This window comes from Vulpes vulpes, chromosome 13 (assembly GCF_048418805.1).
Source record: "Vulpes vulpes isolate BD-2025 chromosome 13, VulVul3, whole genome shotgun sequence".
Lineage (NCBI taxonomy): Eukaryota > Metazoa > Chordata > Mammalia > Carnivora > Canidae > Vulpes > Vulpes vulpes.
Window position 1 is genome coordinate 13,750,990 of NC_132792.1, and position 21,754 is coordinate 13,772,743.

General features: G+C 52.1%; 1 protein-coding gene across 1 annotated transcript; it reads right to left on the minus strand.

The window, feature by feature from the left end:
- Window positions 1–11,636: 11,636 nt before the first annotated feature.
- Window positions 11,637–19,846, minus strand: TRIB1 (tribbles pseudokinase 1). Its single transcript, XM_025993498.2, has 3 exons — window positions 18,911–19,846; window positions 16,714–17,006; window positions 11,637–14,080 (listed from the first exon to the last, which is right to left on the minus strand). The coding sequence occupies exons 1-3, from the start codon at window positions 19,268–19,270 to the stop codon at window positions 13,615–13,617; spliced, it is 1,119 nt and encodes a 372-aa protein (XP_025849283.2). The 5' UTR covers window positions 19,271–19,846; the 3' UTR covers window positions 11,637–13,614.
- Window positions 19,847–21,754: the final 1,908 nt, after the last annotated feature.

Consider the following 21,754-nt stretch of genomic DNA (forward strand, 5'->3'; position numbering starts at 1 on the left):
AAGGCCATCCCTGCAGGCTGCATTCCGTGGCCCCATGCCAGCCTGGTGTGTAATATGCTCTGGCCACCCTCTCGTTACCTAATGCTTTCCTAATCTGCAGTTTACGCAAGACGAGTACAAATCTCTGAGAACACCAAGAGAAACACCCCACCAGGCACCTCCCGGGCCAGCCTGTACCCCACTTTGGCACTGGTGGTTTCATCATGGAGACGTTGACTGTTCATTGCCATCCGGGCCACTTGGTGGGCCACTTAGAGCTGCATTTCTGTCGTGAGGCTTCTCCCAATCTGTGCCTCCACCCCTTCTCTGCCATCTCTCATAATGGATTGGAAATTCTATTCTATACAGAACGGTGGCCAAGCCCTATCCCTTCTTCCTATCTTGTTAACAATAAAATAGATCTTTCAACAAATATTCCTGGAACAATTGGACATTTTATATATATATATATATATATATATATATATATATATATATATATATACTAGGTAGGTTTGATATATATATCTCAAATCCCAGCTCATATCACCAATAAAAGTTAACTCAAGGCCTCAAAATAGATCATTGACCTGAATATAAAACCTAAAACTCTAAAGCTTTTAGAAAAAAAAAAGTAAATGTAGGATACATACAATCTTTGCAGCATTGGATTAGGCAAAACTTTTCTTATGACAGAAAATAGGTAAACCGTAAGGGAAAAAGAAGGAAATTGGGCTTAACAAAAATGTGAAACTTTTTTCTTTGTTCATTTGTCTTGTTTCTTAAATTCCACATGTGACTGAAAGCATATGGCATTTGTCTTTCTCTGAATGACCTATTTCACTTAGCATCATACCCTCTAGATGCGTCCACGTTGTTACAAATGGCAAGATTTCATTTATTTTTGCAGTCAAATAATACTCCATTATACATATATATATACACACACATATAAGCACACATGTGTGTATGAGTATATATATGTATGTGTATATGTACATGTATATATGTATACGTGTGTGTATCTCACATCTTCTTTATCCAGACAAACAAAAAATCAGACTCTCAGCTAAGAAGAACAAACTGATGGTTATCAGAGGGGAGGTGGGTGGGAGGATGAGGGAAATAGGTGATGGGGATGAAGAGTACACTTTATCATGATGAACATCGAGTCCTGCATAGAATTGTTGAGTCACAATATTGTGCACTTGAAAGTAATATAACACTGTATATTGATTATACTGGAATTTTTAATTTCTTAATGTAAAACTTCACCTCCTCAAAAGGTACTCTTCAAGAACGTGAAAAGACAAGTCACAGACAAGGAAAAACTATTTGCAAAATGTTTCTTAGATAAAGAACTTGCATCTGGAATATAAAAAAATTTCCCACAACTCAGTAAGAAAACAAACATCCCAATTGAGCAGTAGGCCAAATATTTGAGCAGAGACATCACCAAAGAAGAGATGGAGGTAGCCGACAAGCACAGGAAAAGATGCTGGGCCTCATTAGTCATTAGGAAAATGGAATCTAGAACCTTAAGGAGATATCAGGACACATCTACCAGAATGGCTAAAATGTGAACTAAGTGATATCATATCAAGTTCAACATATGATCCCTCAAAACCACTTCGAGGTATTTACCCAAGAGAAATGGAAACATGTATCCACACAAGGATTTGGCAGCTTTACTCATAAAGCCAAAATGGAAACAACCCAGTTGTCCCTCAACCAGTGAAAGGATAAACGCTGTGTGGTATATCCATACAATGGAATATTACTCAGCAATAAAAAAGAACACACTGGTATACGTACAACAGCGCAGAGGAATCTCAAAAGCATTCTGCTAAGTGAAAGGACACAGACACAAAGATGATATCCATATAATTCCCAAAATCCAGAGGTAGAAATTAGATCAGTGATGGCTAGAGGCTGTGGGTAAATAAGGAGACTTGCTACAAAGGACACAAGGGAACTTTTTGTGAAGGAAACATTTGACATCTGATGTTGGATATCCATTTGCTTGACAAATGCAAGCATTTGGCAAATCTCACCCACCTCTTCACTAGACAAAGGTGAATTTTACTATAGGGATATTATATCTTCATGAATATGATTTTTTAAATAATGGAAAATAGAATAAAGCAAAATAAAGGTACACCTGATGGTACTTGTCCTTCACATCATGAGGATAAAATGACATTAATAATAGCAACAGCCAAAGTGCAGCAGGCACTGTCCCAAGAAATTCTCCCACATGGTCTCAAGTCAGACTTAAACGATCCTTGTGGGTCCTCAAGCACACCAAGCACTTTCCTGTCTCCGGGCCTTTGCACTTGCTGTCCCCTTTACCTTCCATCAGACAACCCCATCTCCCACATTCCTCTGGTCTCTATGCAAATGTCACCTCCTTAGAAGAGGCCTTTTCTCCAAAACAGCATCTAAATGATCTAAAAAAGTTCTTCAACATATCACTCTCTATCCCTTACCTAGTTTTATTTTCTTTCCATAGCTTAGTACTTCCTGCTATCATATCATATACCATTTATTTATATCTCTCCCTAAAAAAATGTCATTCTTTCCCTCACTTCTTCCATTAGGCCAACATCTACTGAGTGCCCACCCTGGGGCATGTGTGGGCAAAGCCCAAGCTCCCAGAGGCAGATGGTCGCCCCAAGGCCAAGAAAGTGTTGACCAGGTTCCTGTCTCCCTCTCGCAACCCCTCTCATCACCTGGGCCCACAAGGAGCTTGCCTGTCTTAGGATCATAGAAGCTGTGGCCTAGAAAGACTACTGGTCTAGGGGTTAAGACACCTTTACACCAGCCCTTCCAACATTGCCCTTGAGACCCTGAGCCAGGAACCTTACCTAACAAGGCCTCATTTTCCCCACTTGTAAAATGATTCAGACGTGTGTTTTTCAAATGTTAGCATGAATAGGAATGCTTTAAGAAATTGATTAAAAATGCATGATCCTTCCCCAGAAAATATGACTCAGTAGAGCATGCGTGGGGTCAGGGAAACAGCATTCTAATATTCACCCAGGACAATCTAAGGTAGGTGGTCTAGGAAATAAATTTTGGGTATTAATAATGTCCTTAACTACTTTTCAGCTGCAAAAATCCTACTCCAAGTAAAATTTTACCCAGAAAACCACATATATAACATATAAATCAGAGAGGAATCTGAGCAGGGGAAGGGAGCAGGATGATGCTGGTTCCTCTTCTAGTTTTTCTCTCACACTCCCTCCATCTTACCATTTAGTGGCCCTAGATACACTGGGGTTCCTCAGAACACAGTTTGAAAACCAATACTCTAGAGGCCCCCTAATTCAGTCGTCGCATAAATACCTGTAAACATTTATCATGTGCGAGGGACTATTCCAGATACTGGGTATCCAATAATAAATAGAAGAGAGAAGTCACTACTCTTAACAGATTTCACATTTATGGGGATGGCCTGCATGGGATGGTTTGCATGTATTATTAGCTCATTCACCTATTTTTTTCTTTAAGATTATTTATTTAGAGACAGAGAATGAGTGTGCATGTGCAAGTAGGGAAAGGGCAGGGGGAGAAGGAGAGAAAATCTCAAGCGGACTCCACGCTGAGCACAGAGCCCAACACGAGGCTCAATCTCATGACCCTGAGATCATGACCTGAGCTGAAACCAAGAGTCAGAGGCTTAACCGGCTGAGCCACCCAGGCACCCCTGTATTAGTTCATTTAATTCCCACCAGAACCCCAGCAGACAGCTACCAACATCTGCCTTATTTTACAGACGAGGAAACTGAGACTCAAGGAGAATAAATAACTTGCCCAATGACCTACCCCAAGGTTGGAATGCAGAGACTTGAGCTCTGGCCAACATGCTTTCCTGAAATCCTGCCCAGTTCTCTATGAGCCCGGGGGGTATGTGGGAGCACCCCTCCCTCTGCCTGGGGAACCTGGGCCTGTCTGCCTGTCTCTCCGTGTGTAGGTTCAAACCAATCTCTCTGGCACTCAGGCCCTATAGGGTTAAGACTCCGAGTCTGTGCTCCAGGTGAAACTAGATCCCACATGACTTCAAGTTGACGCAAGTGGCCTTCTCTACCTGCGGACGCCTAGAGGCTCATCTCTGGGGTGTAGAAGAATGTTCTTTCTGGACCAGGTGCTAAGTTTATTCTGGTTACCGCTACATTGCTTGGCCTGCTATGAGGAAGATGCCCGTGTCCAGCAGCCCTGCCAGTGTTCCTAAGTGGACGGGTGACATCGATATGTCTGCAATTAGAACATTAGCACCAAGTTAGGAAGAGAAATGGGGACGCAGCCAAGGGAATGCTGAGCAAGACTGGAGCACCCACGGACAGATAAACTCTTCCAACAGGAGGTAGGGCGGAGGGGAGCTAGCTAGGGGTCATTCACGCCCAGGTCACTCGCTGCCAACAGGGAAACTGAGGTCGAGAGGGAGGACGTGGCTTGTGTAGGATTGTCTCTGCTGTGTTCTCAGGCTCCTGTCTTTACCTCTGAGGTACAGAGAGACAGGTTCGGTGATGGATTGGAGGCAATCAGACGCAAGGCCGGATCTCAGTCCCATCTTTTGGGGACTTCACACACTGGACGAGTGCTAGTTCCCCCTCCTGTACGGTGGACACAAGACCATCCCTCAGCGATGCTGTGACGATCCCAAGGATAATTCATTCAACACACTCAATGCCAAGCAGCTGTCAACTAGTATTTTCTTTCCACCCCCCTTTGCCCAGATTTACCCCAAATTGGACCCGCTTTCAGAAATTGGCTCATATTACCTGAGCCCTAACAGGTCTCCATTTGCAAATGGGTTTCAACCCCATGCTCCCTGGATTGTGGTTGGTGAGCTAGCAACATAGACTCCACCTGAGACTGGTCAGAAATGCAGATTCTCAGGCCCCGCTCCAGCCCCAAGGGACAGAATCTGTATCTTCACGAGGTCCTCCACGCCCACTCATGGGAAGCGCTGTTTAGTACATTCTTCTGATGGACTGACTTACCACTTTTGACCATCTTGGACACCAATTATCGGCAGCCAACATTTGTTGAATATTTTTTTTTATAATTTTTTTTTATTATTTATTTATGATAGTCATACAGAGAGAGAGAAACAGGCAGAGACACAGGCAGAGGGAGAAGCAGGCTCCATGCACCGGGAGCCTGATGTGGGATTCGATCCCGGGTCTCCAGGATCGCGCCCTGGGCCAAAGGCAGGCGCCAAACCGCTGCGCCACCCAGGGATCCCTTGTTGAATATTTTGTATATGGTCAGGGAAATGCTTTACGGGAAAGATCTCATTTCAACGACACAGTCTCAGGAAGTGAGAATTCTCACTAAGCCCATTTCTCAAACAAGGTAACTGAGGCTGGGAGCGGGGTTAAGTCCTTGGGCCACACGTTAAACCCTGGGCCTCTGTGACTCCAGGCTCCTCTCCTTGCCACCCAATTGGCTGGTGGCCATGTGTTAATTTTTTTAATCCTTTCTCTCCTTGTGGGATCCCAGTGAGACTTCTGTTTTGGGAATCAAGGCAGTATCTGCAAAGTGGCCATTGCAAGTCACGCACCCCCACCCCCTACCACCCTGTCCCCTAACCCCGCCCCCAGCACCCCACCCAGGGTGAGTTTCTTACACCCTGGAAGAGCTGGACAGCTGGACAAGGTCAGTGAAGCCAGACTGCTTGCTCCTGAATTGACTAGGGTACTAGGGTCAACATCAGCAGGCTCCCAGGTAGGAGGTGGTGGGAAGGCTGACCCCCTGAGCCCTGTTCCCAGCCACTGAACCTCCCCTTCAAGCTGTTCCCTCAGAACAGTCAACACTCTGACTTTGGCCAGCATGCAAACCAGAAGGGAAAGAGCAGGGAAGACAAAGGAGGGAGGGGGAAGTGCTTAAGAATGACAAGAGGAACACTGTAATCTCTGACTGCAATCCCAGACCAGCTCCTTGGTGTGATTTATCACCAAGCCTGCCTGCAGATCTGCAGCTCTGCAAAACACTTATTGTTATGTACCATTTTATGGATGAGGAAATTCTGGGTCAGAGAGGTTTTGCAATTTGCTGAAGGTCGCAGAGCAAATAAGTAGCGAGGCTGGGATCCAAATCCAGGTCTGTCTGACGTCCCCGCCTGGGTTCTTTCCACTTCGAAGTGATTTTGCCTGACTTTCAAGCCAGCTGTGTGGCACCTTGGGGCTGGCCCTGGACACACGTTACTTCCCAGAACCCTCACTGCCACGGCTTTTGGAGGACGTGTTCCCAGTGCCATTTCCGTTGTTGCTACAACTGAGGCAGGGAGAGGTCAGGTGACTTGTCTCCTTCCTAAAGCTAATTAGCTACAGAGCTAGGATTTGCTCCCAGGTCCCTCTAACCCTGAAGTTCAAACTTTTAAGTGTCAAAAGCAAAGCGTTTTCCCTCAAGGGAGGGCAGGGCACACCGGCATGCCTGGATTTTCGTGGTGGGAATAAAATATAAAAGGAACAAAATATAAATAAAATACTGACCCCTGCCAAAACAGGGGAAGCAGGTGACCCACATGTTAAAGGCATATTCTTTAGAGTGAGGCTCCTCATGTTCAAATCACTACCTGTGTGCCCTTGAGCAAGTTACTTAACCTCTCTGGGCTTTCACGTACTCACCTGTAAGATGGGACAAATTGGAATGTCTGCCCCACAGAGTTGTCCTAAGAATGAAATTGGGCAGGTGCTTATAAAATGCAACAGCAGGGTTGGGCAAACACTACATCCTCTGTACATTTTTCCTTTCCTTTTTTTTTTCCTTTTCTGTGTTCATAGCAGGCACCGCCCATGGAGCAATGTGTCTGAGAAATCCTGAGTGTTGGGGGGCTGCTGGGGAAATGTCATCTACAGATTCACTTCCCCAGCGAAGAAGTAAGAAAGATGCTCATTGGCAGGAACTCAGGAAACCAACCCTAAACGGGCTATGGAGAAAGAAGTTTCCAGATACAAGACCAGCCTTGACTGTGAAGGGGCTGTCCTTTCTCCTTCCCCAGGGTGGCTTCCCCATCTGTCACATGGGGGGTGACACTGGGCTAAGCTGCTTGCCGGCCTGCGGCATCTGCTCAGGAGTGCAGGGCACAGAGTGAGGAACCGTCTCAGGGGGAGGCAGGGAGCCGGTCCACGGGGTCCTCACCTCCCAGCCACCAGACACCCTCTGGACTCGGGGCCCTGATGAGAAATGTGTCTGGAGCATCCCGGAGCCCCGAGCCCCACGGGCCTTCCTCTTCCAACAGAGGACAAGCCTCCCTTGCATGGATAATCCCCCGACTGGCTCCCGCTGTCCTCGAGCTAATGAGGTATGCAATTCAAGTTCAAGGTGGACGGGCCCAGCCCCCAGACTGACTCTGTGGCTGGCTGACCCAGAGCCACGAACAGATGAGGAAACAGACAGAGACACTTGTGTAGTCACTTGGTCTAAAGGTCAGACCTAGACATTGATTTTTTTTCAAAATGTCAAGTCCCATGGTAAGAAAAGTCTCTGACCCGTTCCATGGAAACGGCTCACATTCACCTCATTCTGCTCTAGACACGTTCTGGAAGGTCACACACAGCACAGCCGGCCGGCACCCCAAGCAGCAAGGCCTGGAGAGGCTGGGTCCCCAGTGTCCTTGCTGCTCTCCGCCTGTGGCTTCCAGGTCTCAGCCTTGATTTCCCCTGGCTGAAAGTGGGGGCAGCATGGGCTTAATGTTTTATTAATAAGCTTGTAATCTGGGGGCACCTGGGTGGCTCAGCGGTTGAGCGTCTGCCTTGGGCTCAGGTCGTGATCCTGGGGTCCTGGGATTGAGTCCCACATGGGGGTCCCCGCAGGAAGCCTGCTTCTGCCTCTGTCTCTCATGAATAAATAAGTAAAGATTTTATTAAAGATTTAATCTTTAATAAAGATTTTATTTTATTATAAATAAAATCTTTTAAAAAATAGGCTTATAATTTTGGAATAATTTTAGATTCACAGAAAAAGTTGCCAAGATAGTACAGAGTTCCTCAGTCAAGTTTGCTCCAATGTTGCCACTCTGCATTTCCGTGGTACATTTGTCACAACGGAAGAAACCCACACTGGCACATTATTATCAATTAAACGCCAGACCGTGTTTAGCTTTTACTCATTTTCCCATTAATATCTTTTTTTTTTTCCTGTTCCAGGATACCACACAGCATTTAAGACTAAATAAGGAGTTTAGAAAGTTTAAAAAGTGCCCTCCCAGTTCTAAAAACAAAAGGACAATAGGCCTTAAGGGCTCTGGGTGTGTTAATTAGCAAATGAAAGCTGTGCTGTGTGACTTTGGGCCAATCCCTTACCTTCTCTGAACCTCCAGCTCGGCTCCCCCTCTGTCAAAAGGGGAGAATGGCCATACCCCTTTATAGGGGTGCAGGAGGTAATCCTTCGCTAATTCATGGGGCGCACTCCACCTGGCTCGCAGTGCACCCCAAGCCCTCTGTTGATACATCTCAGCCGGTAGAAACCATAGCCTGGAACCAGGACTAATCCAGCACACTTGATACTTTCCAGCAAAAAACTGTCCCAGCAAAATGCCAGCTCCAAAAAGAAGACACTGTGTCGCTGGTCTAGTGCACCAGACCCAATCTGCCAAGCACAGGACAGGACCGGACCAAGACCTGCAGTTACCAGGCCGGGGTTGGAGTCCACCCCTCTCCCCACTCGCTGCAGGCCCTTGGGCAGACAGTCCAGTGTCTGGGCCTCAGCAGCCACATCTGTTCAATGGGAACAAATCACCCACCTCGCAGGGATGCTGAGAAGATAGAATGAGGTCCGTGCCATAACACCTCCAGGAAGACTGAGGTGGGGTGCTGGCTACATCCTGCCCTTGTACCTCTTCTAGGAACCACTAAGTCCTTGACTGCAGTTGGGGTCATTACAGAAAACCTGTTGGCGGTTCAGCGCGGGTGATAATGACATCCTGCTCTTCTCTTTTTTTTTGGGGGGGGGGGTGATTCACTAAACCCTTGCTCTCTTTTTCCCAGCCAAAGCCCTGTTGACCAGCCGATTCCATAATCTTCATTCCCGCAATGCCCCTCTTTGCCCAGGGTGGAATTAGACAAGGAACCCAGGCACTGTGCTGCGCTGTTTTAAAAGGAAGCACAAGACTAGCCCCACGCACGGTCAGTCCGAGGAAGATGGCTATGGGACTTATTTGCACAGAATCACAGCATCATTCTGTTTTCCCACAACGGCAGCAGAAGGGACAGAAGAAGAAATCCATCAAGGAATATCACTCCCGTTGATAGATGAATAAGAACCACGGTGGCAGAGACCTCGGTCACAAGCTTTCTGTTTTCTTGCTTGTGGCTCTCTGAGCTGCTGGAAGACATCCACCCACCCACCCATCCATCCACCCATCCACCCACCCACCCATCCACCCATCCATCCATCCATCCATCCATCCATCCATCCATCCATCCATGTTGGCACTGGACGCCCTCCTTGTGGTAAGCACTGTGCAGGGTGCTGGGGAGCCAGGGGTTGAGTACTACTATCACAGTCCCTGACCCCATGCAGCTAGGACTGCTAGCTGGGTCATCCGTTTCCCAAGGGTCTGTGGTGCCTGGCACAGGGTGGGGGCACGGTGTTTGTTCAGTCGTCTATCTCTCATCTTGCGTAACGCTCCCACCTTTATGACTGAGGTACTGGGTCTTTTCTAAGAGGTTAACTGGGACAAAGGCTCAGTGTTTGTATTTATCTCAAACCACCTTCTCCAATCACCATCTGCCGGAAGCCTTTGTGCTGCAGCGTGCAGACACAAAAGACAACACCGAGCAAGGAGTCTAAAGACCCGAGTTCAAGTCCCAGCTCCAAGTGGCTTACCCCTGAGTGGCTACTGAAAGACACCTGCGACTCCGTTTTCTCATCTACAAAATGGAGCAAATAATATCTGGCTTGCCAGATATTGCTGTGAAGAGAAGAGGGGGGGCGGGGAGGGAAAGAGTAAAACTTCTAGAAAGTATGCTATGAATACAAGGTTCTCGAGGTATTACTTGCAAGATTTACTCCAATGACAAATAGGTTGAGGACACAACGGGAAATAGAAGCCATCAACTTTCCAGCCAAAGGCTCACACACCCTCGTTCCAAACTTCTAGAATGTAACTGGGTGAAATTGCCCCAGATTTGTTCCTACCTTGGAAGAGATTACATTTATGTATCTGTGGCATCACATGCCATCCCAGCCAATCCTGACCCATATCTCTCTCCATTTGGTGCATGTAACAACAGTACTAAGAGGTGTTGTAACCTTAATTGCTTGCAAAGTGTTTTGAAATCCTTAGATTAAAAAGCTCAGTGAAGTCCAAAGTATTAGCCTTCAGTATGCCCAAGGAGTTACGTGGAGCCTCGCCCAGATGCGTTGGAACAAGGGGACACGACATTGCATATTCTGAGGTCCCAGGAACTTCGGGCTTTAAGAGTTCTATTCGTGGGATGACCCTAGACCAACCCCCCAGCTTCCCAGTTTCTAAGCTACTCCGGAATTTTGACCATCCCCACCCCCACCTCCACCCACCCAGCTGCTTCTGATGTGCTTTTTTCCATTTCTTTTAAGGTCCTGGGTCACGAGGCCTGAGTTGCAATTTACTTTGGTGTCATAGGTCTGCTTTCCTGGGTGACCTCAGCCTGAGTCCTAGAAAAAGGCAGTTGTGTCATCTGGGACTTCTGTCTGCCTCTTCATTTAAACCCAGAGTTGATTTATTCCATTCTAATTTTTACCGTGAAAAGGTAAAATTCTCCCCCACGGGAGTGACCCTGGGAGGGGGTGTCAGACAGGGCGGGGAAGGGACCCGAGGCCGGTCCCGGGATCCTGGCAGTGTTTTGCATTCTGGATCCTGCTGCTGGTCATGCCAGTGCCTTCCAGGGTTGGCTTTGTGAAAATTCAGAGCTGAACACTTTTCTGTGCATTTTTCTGTATATCCGTTACACTTGACAATGTAAAGGGTTTTTTTAAAATCACTCTCGATGCTAATTTACTTGGCTTAGAATAGATTCTGATGTAACTGTGAAGCTATAAACCTAATTATATCAAAATCCTTGCTTTCTCTTTACCTTTGTGATTCAAAATAATGTCGCTTTAGTTTTTCCTTCCTTTATTTCCACTTACAGGGACAGAAGGAAATGCCTCAATTAGCCTTTTTAATTAAATCCAATGCAGGGTGGGGAGGGTGGGGGAACCTCATTCTCAGCAGGAAGCCCCGGATGCCCTCAGGGACACATGCAGACTTCTAACTGTAACAAAATTCTGTGGGATTTGCCGGAGTCCCCTGTTCTAAGTGGCCATAGCTTTCATCAAATTCTCAAGGGTCCCTGACCTAAAAAAGACCCAGAGCCGGAGGGTTTGTTCCACTGCTTCTCTCCACATGTTTCTCAGCTCTGCACCAACCCGCAGCCCTCACCAACCTCATTTCACCAAGCTGGCTTCACCCATCAGAATGAATTTGCCCACTTCAGTGGAAAAAAGTGAATGGGCTCAACCCTTCCAAAGGTCATACATAATCATCATCACCATCATCAACATCTGTTTGCTTCTGGGTTTCCCCTGTGATATTCCAAACCCGGAGGCCAGAGACCTTTGCATCCCCCGCATGAGACCGCACAAGGCAGAGGCAGACTGGACTCCGAAGAAATTCACTGCGCCTATTTACGAAACCAGATTTATTAAAATTTCTCTACAAGTCAGAAACGGTCGTCTCACTGTTCACGTATATACACATGTACAGGAAGGATCTAGTGTTTCGAGCTTTCCCGGCAGAAGCCCCAGCCAGCCCAGGAGTCCTCCGCCGGGTAATGTATCACAGATACAACAGTCGAGCAACCACGAGCGCGTTGAATATGACAGAGGGCCTCTGTCCTCCCTCTTCTCCGAGTCCCATGATTCTGTCAAGGTCATATTGCCGATAATCATTCACATTTCACGTGGCTTTAGACACGCAGGTTATTCAGACAGACACAGACAACAAAACAAGCCTCAGAGCCAAAACGACAAAAACGTAGTATCGGACAATAGGTATAAAAGGTAAAATATATATACAAAGTACACAGTACGTGAGGTATACACAGCATTCTCACAATGCATGTTAGTTGTTTGCCTAGGCGTAGCCCTTAAAAGATGACTGCCTGCTTTTTTGTGCCATTGTTCAAAATACAGTATGTTTGGTTTACCCGTTTAACCACCTGATTTCAGTACTGAGACACTTACTGGTATTTCGTGGGTTCTTGGATTTTAATGCGAGTTGGTTTTCTCTGTTAAGCTCTAGCTTTTGTAGGTAGTGAGCTCCCCATCTCTGGAAGCATTCAAGCAGGTGCTGCATTCCCACCTCAAGGAGGCTGAAGGGAGGAGGGGCGGGGGAGGATTTCTGCTTTGGGAGGTGGCAGAAAGAGGACAAAGGTTGGACTACCTTAAAGTCTCTCCCGACTTTAAAGATTTGGGGCCCTTTCACTCTAGATGTCGATCATAGAGATGTATTCGTAAACCACGCCAAATTTGAAATACGAACAACCCATCATGCAAAATGCAGCCGCACACACAAATGCCAGAGGCAGACCATACCCATGAGGGGTTAAAGTACAATCCTGGAAGTGGGTCTGAGAATCATCTAAGCCTATCCAAAATTCACTTTCTCTTAAAGCACAGAGATGTTTGACATTCACTCTCGGGAGAGGCGTGGAGGGCCTCTCCTTATCTTTCTCCTCCTAGACAGAATGTTCCACCCTGAGATGGTCTTGGGAACAAAGGGTAAACTGCTGACCCAACAGAGCTAACGGTTTCCAAGTGCTCAAATTGACTTTAAACAATCTCCAAGTCCCTCAGTCTGAGCTCAGAGTTTCTGAAGCAGCCAGGAGTTCAAATCTTTTGTGATACTTCTCCACGGTTAGCTGGTAAGTGCTTGGAGAGCAGAGAAGGAGCCGTTTCAAGGTCAGAAGGAAGGCATTAGTGCAAATGAGGTCTTGGCAGGAAATGGAGGAGAGCGTCTGGGTTCGTGGTGCAGGCTCCTCTGCTCCTCAAAAAGTCCGCTCCGACGACGGGGAGGCAGGGTCACTGGGAGAGGTGAGTGTGAAGGAAGGGTGCGTGTTAAACCAAACCAAACCAAGAACTTTCCAAGAGAGAAGCCGGGGGAGCGACAGTCTAGCTCCCAGAGACAAGGTCAAAGATGGCAGGTTTATTGGCCAACGTGATTTGTCACCCTGTTAAAATACGGTTATTGCCCAAAACGCCACTGTGCGACTCACTTCCTCTCCCTTTAAAACGTTCACGTCCATTTCACTTGGCCACACGCTGTAGGATATCCGTACTCTTTGCCACCCCTGAAGATGCAGGATCCCCCACCCCCACCCCGCCCCATCTGACGGCGAGACAGTGGGCCAGGGTTCGAGACAGCGGGCCAGGGTTCGTTGAGGAGGGAAACGACTTTGCGGGGCGGCCGATCGATCCGAATGTGTGCTGCTCAGATCAATACAGTCACTCGTCACAACAGGTAAGAGGGGGCGCCACGTCGAGTTCAGCAGCTACCAGCTTTACGCCATCACGTATCTGGTTGGCACCACGCCCAAAGGCCTGTCCATCTTTAGAAATGGAAATGCCATGTGTGAGAATTATGAGGTTTCTGAGGTTTGGGGATTAGCAGAAGAAGGAACTAATGTCACTGTCCTCTTGGTAGTCTGGAACAATCTGGTCTGAAGTTCCCATTTCTGAGTCAACGTATCCAGGTTCCAAGACAGACTCAAACCAGGGATGGAGTAAGATCTCCGGGGCAGTGAGTCTCTCGGAGGGCTCCCGTCTCAGGAGGCTGCGAATGAGGCACCTGGCTTTGGGGGAAATGTGGTCAGGAATGCAGAACTGTCCACGTCGGATTTTGGAGAAGAGGGCACTGGGATCTGAGTCATGGAAGGGGTATCGTCCCACCAAAAGGGTGTAGAGCATCACCCCTAGGCTCCAAACGTCTGCCGCCTTTCCGGAGTAGGTCCCCGTGGTGTTCAGAATCTCAGGGCTCACGTAGGCCGGGCAGCCGTGCTTGTCTGACAGAGCATCGTCTTCCCCCTTGATTATGTGTGTGTCTTCTAGACTTTCCAGTCTGAGCTGGCTTCTGCAGGAGAGGAAACAAGCTATTACTTCCAGATCGGCTGCTATGAAAAAACAAAGCCTCCTCTATAACAGCACCCACAGGCACTAAAAGCAAAGGCCCAAGGAATGCCATTTACCCCTTCATCCAGTAAGCAGGGCCCTGCCACCACCCAGGACTCAGGATTTCACAAACCAATACAAACTGCAATAAACATTCGCAAAGTATCAAGAGCGCCTGGGGCGGAGGGTATGATGCAAAGCCCCAAATACTATTCATTAGGCTAGAGCTTAGAAGAGATATCCTAATAGGGTTACACAACTTACAAAGTTCACATTGCAGAAGTGGGAGCTTGTCTCAGGGGAATGCTGACATTTTTCTACAGAAGCTGTCAGGGAAGAACAGTGTATCCCTCCTTCTGGGGCAGTGGGGGGGAGGGGGGCTGAGCATCCTACAGGCCCATCTTCTTCTCGTGCCACTGACTGCTGGGGCTACATGGGCCCGCCTTCCGCATTACGGAACACGAGGCCCAGAGTCAAGGCTATCATGCTCACGTTGTCAGCACCCCTGCTCACGCCTGCGTGATAGACACACACAGGGAACTCTGTCTACCTGGGCCCAGGGCGCGATAACCGTGCCGGGAAAGGTGCCAGGAATGTTAATTGCATTTATTGGGGTGTTTCATTGCAAAGAACACTTAGCCGGGACCTGGAGGTTATACGGGCAATCAGAAGTGGCTGGTGGATTTGAAGGATGCGGGGCCTCCGAACATCCGTACCCACGGATGGCACATCAACACCTGAACCTATTTCTTCTACGTGAGGGTTTATCTTTCACATGGGGAGTTATCCTCTACATGGGGGGGGGGGGGGGGTTATCTTCTACATAGAGGGTTTATCTTCTACATGGGGGGCTTTATCCCCTACATGGGGGGGGTTATCTCCTACATGGGGGGTTATCTTCTACATGGGGGGGTTTCTCCTTCATGGGGGGGGTTATCTCCTTCATGGGGGGGGGCTTATCTTCTATATGGGGCTCTAAAAAAATCTTTAGGCAGAGGCTCTCTTCTGAAGCTGCAGGTGCCTCCTTATTCAGACGCACCTACCATAGGTCATGGGTCCCCCAAAGCCCAGAGCCACGTGGGGAACACCTCTATCATCTGGTGGCAGACCGTGCCCCTCCCTGCTTCTCTGAAATAGCCCTGTTTCAGTAAGTCACTTGTTGTGAAGTCAAAGGCAAGCATTTGGTGCTGGCTAATGGGTCAATTTCTTTTCCTCTCAAAGGTCTGGTTGTGTTTTTTTTTTTTTTTCTTCCTGCCTTCCTGTTCCCTGGAGTGTAGTATACATGTGCTAACTTCGTATGTCCTCAGCCTGACCTCCCCGTCGTTATGTAAAATACCCATTGGTTCTGTAAACGGAAAATATGACTCAACCCACACTGTCTGCCCCTGATTGGCTGCTGTAGTACTAAAACCCTGCACCTGTGCTGGTTCCCCGGCTAGCGTCAGCCTGCCATTGCTTAACCCTCGGGTTGCCAAACCCCGTGCACATGACATTCGCCTGTGCAATGCGGATTTCAAAAGCTAGCAAAGGAGGTGTGTAAGGCATGTTTCAGAAAATACATCAACATATCAAAGGAGCATGTTCCAGGAATTGGAAACTTCTCCATTGCAAATACTTTGCTTTTCTTTGCTAATCGGTTATGTTCCAATAAGTTTTGCAAGGTCAGATATAAAGCTATGCTTTATGGCAACTCAACCCTGTACTCTTTCCTACGGATCTGGAGGCAAGGGTAAAAATGCACAGCTGGGGGCAGCCCCCCCCACTCACAAATAACTGCAACAAAATAATGCACACCCCTCCACAATTCTACAGGGGGTTTTTCGCTCCTTATCTTTCCAGAAGGGATACGGCCCACCTCTTAAAGTCAAGTAAAGTCTATTCCCCGCGGCTTCCCGAATTCCCTTGCCTGAAACCTCAACTCTGAATCCTAGCGTCTCGTTATTCTCTTATCAAGCTCATCTTGTCCTTTATGAGGGAAAGTCACCATCTATATTTAGGAACCAATTCCAGCCAACATCCATTTATTATTCAATGTGGCTACTTTCTCAAGATGTATCCAAACAAGAGGTCTGAAAAGTCATCAGAGAATGTGAAGAGCAGTACTGGGGGCCACCCCGAAGTGGAACGGGAGTAGGGTACAAAGGAGGAGAGCAGAATAGGGCAAATCCAACAGTTTAGCTCTGTCATACTTTTTAGGCACACACACACACACAAAAAAAAAAAATTTAAAAAGCTCCCTGCTTGGTAGAAGCCAGGATTTGAAAACTTCCTTTAGGAGTCAATGCGGTGAGGATAGACTGGCCATCTGTTACCCGAGAAGAACTGACCTTTCTGATAACAATGGGGATAAACTTGATCCTGGAGTGGAAGTGGGGAGGGCATCCTGTCATCATGTGACATCCCACAGAAAGAAGCACCAAGGTGTCCCGGGGCCACATCCAAGACAGTGCAGAATAAGCCATCCTTGGCCGTGGCTCCTGGGGAGCGGCCTTTCTAAATACTCATTCTGGGACAACCGAGCCCTCGGCTCTGATGCGTACCTAACCGCTTAACCTGCCCCGCAAGGCCACAGGAGGAGCTGCGGAGGCTGCTCACCTCTCCTCCGTGGAGAAGACGAATTTCCTAAGTTTCAGGTCCCCGAGCACGATGGCCGACTGATGGCAGTGGGCAACGGCGGAAACAATCTGCTTGAAGAGCCGGGCAGCCTCCTCTTCCCGCAGCCTCTTCCGGCTTCGCACATAGGAGTGCATGTCCCCAAAGTCCTTCTCAAAGAAGACATAGGCCTTGGTTTCCCCAAGGATCACTTCCACAATGCCAGTGATGTTCCTGTGTGACGGCAGCTGGATGTAAGGCCTGATTTTGTCCTGGTAGTGTTTAATAGGAAACACCTGCAGAGAGACGGTGACCCCATTTAGGAGGCTGGAAAAGCAGAGGCTGCCTCCTGAATGCCGGACTGCAGCTCTCAGCCTTCGGCCTTGGGTTGACAGTACGGCTCCCTTCATTTATCTCTGCACCACCACCACCACCCCACACCTTATGCAAGAAGCCTCAGCTGCCTCTAACACCCCAGACCAGCAACATAGAGGGCTCTGGCCTAGCAGATACCCACTGGGTTACTCTACGGATGGTTTAAAAGAGCTGTCTTCTATATACGTCGCCTCCTTTCACGAGGGCTGAGCCCTAAAGCTCGCACCCTCTGTGGCCCTTCCTTGTTTGCAGGTGGGGGCTGCTGCAAGTAGCTGCAGGAAGACCCCCTCCCCTCCCCTCCCGGGATCTCCAGGAGCTGAAAATGCATGACCCCCTGCAGACCCAAAGCTCTCGCCACAGAGAGCACAGAATGTGGTGACTCTGCAGCCTCCCAGTGGAAGCAGGGGCTGGGGAACATGCAGATCTGTCATTAGTCAGAAGGAACAGATGACTCGCAGAAAGACTGTGACAACAGAGCCTTAAACAACCTGCCTATACAGTCTGACTCAGGTAGAAACGGCCTTGAGTTAAAATTAGCACAGGATATGGGATGTTCTGTATGGTTTTTACATTTGTTTGTTTATCTCCAGCACCACCCCACCCCGAGGTGGGGGGGGGGGGCACACAGCTCCCACCCTCCACCTTCACCAGGGAAATGGGTAGTCTCTCCTCTCAGAAACTAGCTGGTCTCTTTAAGGGCCTTTTGTTTAGTCCGGTTACTCATATCCTAGACTCAACTGGAAACGGTGACACATGGGCTGTCACCATCTGGATTCAGCTATTATCTGCTCAGAGGAACTGGAAGGGGTTGCACAATGGCCAGACCCACCCCACCTCTGAGGCCTGGCTGCCCCTGCCCCGGCTACAAGAATCTCTCGCCCGCCCCCCCCCGCCCCCCGCCCCCCTCCCCACATGTTCCCCAAACCGCTCCGAGCCCCGGAGCCCCAGCGCCCGGGAAGAAAGGACCCCCCCCCCCCCCCCCCCCCCAGTGCACCGGGCTGGAGCCCGCCTTGGAAATTTCACTCCTGTCGGACAGTAGGTGGCAGCAGCAAGCCTAGGGAGGGGGAGGCGGGTGGAGTTCAGGTGAGTTGCGGAAAACCCGAGAGCCACTTTAACGGAGGGGGGACCCTGCCTGTCGCTGGAAAAGGAGCAGCCCCGAGGCTCCTGGGGGACGTCGGGGCCGGGGCCGGGCGTGCGCGGGCGCCGGGGGTGCCGCGGGGCATCCTGCTCCTGGGAGCCCGATCTCCCCCGGAACGGAATCCCTCATGTTCAAAAGAAAAATCGCTGGCCGGAAGGTAGAGACCTGCGTGGCCACCTCAGACCGCTCCCTCGGGGGCGGGGGGGGGGGGGCCGGGTTCTCCTCCCGGCGCGGGCTGGAGCCGGGATCCCCAAGACCCGAGCCCCGCACGGTCTCCCCCCCCCGCCCCCCTCACCACCCTCAGCCTGGCCCAGGTGCCTCGCAGCCCGGGCAACAGCTGCCGGCCGCTCCGGGCTCCACGGAGGCCCCCACTGCGGGGCGTCCTTCCAGGACGGGGGGCGGGGGAAGCCGGGGGAGTGAGGGCAGGGGAATGGCACGGCCCCGGGATCCACGTCAACTCCACAACTTATTTGGGGCGCCGGGCGCTACGCCGGGCGCTGGGGCAGACCGCGGGGACGCGGCCACTGAGCCCCGCCGCGCCCCCGCCGCGCCCCCGCCGCGCCCCCCCAGCCGAAATCCCCCCCGGGTGCACGGAGCCGGCCCGAAGCCCGCCGCCACGCTCCGGTCGCCGCAGGTGGCCCCGGAGGCCCCGAGCACCTGGGCGGGCCCCGACCCCCGGGCGCCTACCTTGCAGCGCAGCTCCCGGCCGGTGTGGATGCACAGCGCCCGGGACACATGCTCGCGCTCCGCCAGGGGCAGCAGCAGGTAGTCGGCGATGCGGCTGGGCCCCGGCGCGCTCCCGCAGCCGCCGCCGGCCCCCGCGACGGCGGGCGGCGGCTGCGGGCTGCAGGGCGAGCCGGGGGGGCTGAGGTAGTCCGGGGGGCTCGGGCACTCGGAGAGGCGCGGGCACTTGGCCGCCACGGCCGCCGCGTCGTCCGCGTCCAGCAGGCGTTTGGCCGGGGCGCCCCGGGCGGCCGGGAGCAGCAGGGCCGGGCCGCGGGGCTGCGAGGCGCCGCTCATGGCAGAGCGCACGGGACCGACCCGCATCCCGTCCCGGGCCGGGCCGGGCTCGGCGCGGGCGCCGCGACCTCCTCCAGCCGGCGGGGTGGGCTCTGCAGGCGGAGCTCGGCTCGGGCCCCGGGGGCAAGGCGGCAGCGGCTCCCGGGAGCTGGCGCTGCACGCGGGCAGCACGTCGGCCGCGCGTCCGGGGGCGGGCGGCGGAGGCCGGCGGCGGCCCCGGGACCTCGGCGGGCAGCGGCTCGGGGCGCCTGGCCGGGGGCGGCCGCCGCTATTGTTGTCGAGGCCGCCGACAGTCCCGGAGGCGGAGGCGGCGGCGGCGGCGGCGGCGGCGCCGGGTGTTGCCGACGTCCCGAGCCGCGAGGGCAAGATTCCGCAGGCTCGGCGGAGCCGCGAGCGCTGCACCTCCCCGAGCCCGAGGTCGGTCCCGGAGAGCGCCCGAGCAACTTTCCCGCGGCTCGGTCCTGCGCGCCCGGGGCTCCCGGCGTGAGCGAGCCCGACGCGCTCGGAGAGCGGCTGAGCGCGAGTGAGCGGGTGAGCGTGTGCGCCGCAGCGCCCGGCCGGCGCACTCCTCCTTCTCCTTTCCCTCCACCTCCTCCGCCTCTCGGTGACTCACGCCGTGTACACACACACTCACAGGCCGGGCTGTGTAAACAGTTGGGAAGCCGCGTTGAGCAATGAGGTGGCTGCGACGACTCGGGCCCCGCCGCCCGGCGAGCAGTCACCCCAGCGGAGGGAGGAGGCGGGGGCCGGGGGGCGGGGAGGAGGCGGGGCCGCGCCGGCGGGGGCACCGGGGGCGGCCCGGAGGCCGGGGATGCTCGGGGCTGCGCGCGCCCCGGCGCAGGTGGTGCGCCCCGGGCCGGCCGGGACGCGCGCACACGCCCCCCGGGCTGGGACGGGCCGGAGGCGGCGCGCGCCCTCCCGCAGGCCGGCGGCTCGGCTCCAGCGGCGGGGGGAGGGGGCGGAGGAAAAGTTCCCGTGACGTCAGGGCCCCGGGAAGCGGGCGGGGGCGGGGCCCGCGGGGAGCGGCGGCCGCCGATTGGTGCGCGCTCCCCATTCACCCCGAGCACAATGGGCTGTGGGCGCGCGCGCCACGGGGCTCGGCGGGGCGCGGGCTGCGGCGGGACGGTTGCGCCGCCCGCCCCGGGGATGCCTCCGCCGCCCCGCGCCTGGGGACCTCCGGCTGCGGCCGTGGGCGCCTCCCGGGCCCGGCTGCAGCCGGAGGAGGGGAGGGGAGGGACGGTGATGCGTCCCAGAATCAGTCATTCACCCCCACGCGGTAGTTCCGGGGAAGACCTGTGCGTGGTAGTGGATGTGGCTTTTTTTTTTTTTCCCCTTTTCCTTCCCCCTCCCAGCCCTAATCCCCAGCGTCTGTTCGCTTCCACAAATAGAACCTTCTGTTGGATGAAATAAAAGCAAACACGGGGCCTTCTGCGCTGCCTCCACCTCCACGCCCCTCCCGCGCCTGCCGCCCTCCCGGATTGCACGGAAATAGCTTCTCCAGGCTCCCCGGCCGCCCCTTCGCGGTGACTCGCAGAAAGAGCTTCCTGAGCCCGGGGCCGGTGGGAAACAAAGGATGTGGGGAGCTGGCGGAAGGGGCCCACGTGGCTGCCGCCGGATTGCTGCCCCCTCCCCGGCCTCCGCACGCGCGGCAGGGTCTGGGGCCCCGGGGCCAGCCCGGGCTCCGTGGGGGCGGGCAGGGGAGTGCGAGTCACCCCGGCCAGCGCCTGGGATGCTGCCTACACCCGGGCGCCCCTGCCAGCTTGTGTGCCTACATTCGTGCAACGTGATTTGGGTGAGCATGGAATGTGTGCCAGACCCTGCAGCGGAAAACCTCCCCTGGGAAAGGAACTTAAAAATCTGCCCTTTTTCCTGAGAGAGCTGGGTCATTTTGAAGTCTCGGGACGCCCAACATAGGTAACGATGGCAGAGAGCCTCTTCCCCTCCTGCTAAACACTGAATTTTCTAAAACGAGGTTGAGCCCCAAGGATAAGCCCCTCTTACGTCTTCAGTCTCCATGTATTCCACAAACACTAATTATGCATCTACTGAAGGCCAGATGCTGGGGATTAGAAGATGAAAATGTGAATAATAATTGCTAACATTAATTGAGGACTGTGACGTGTCAGGCACTGTTCTCAGCACTTTACACATAATACTTTGCTTTGGTTTTACAACCTGCCTGTGGGGTTTTTTTGTTTTGTTTTGTTTTTCGTTTTTTGTTTTTGCCCCATTTCATGGAAGAAGACTTCAGAGATGTACGTTCCTTGCTGGAGTCCAATAGCTAGTGAGTAGTGGAGCTTTCAGGCTCTTAAGCACTCTTGGGGACTCAAGGGAGAGATTAGAGTCTGGGAGAAAAGAGGGCTAGGGAGGAGTGCCAGCTAGAAGGCAGCATTTGACCTGGGGGATGTGTGGGATTGTGAGATCTTTGCTGGGGGGAGTTGGGGGACAAGGGATGAATGGTGGGTAGCAGGGGAAGCAAGGTTGGCTCAGGCCAAAGGGCTTGCAAGGTTG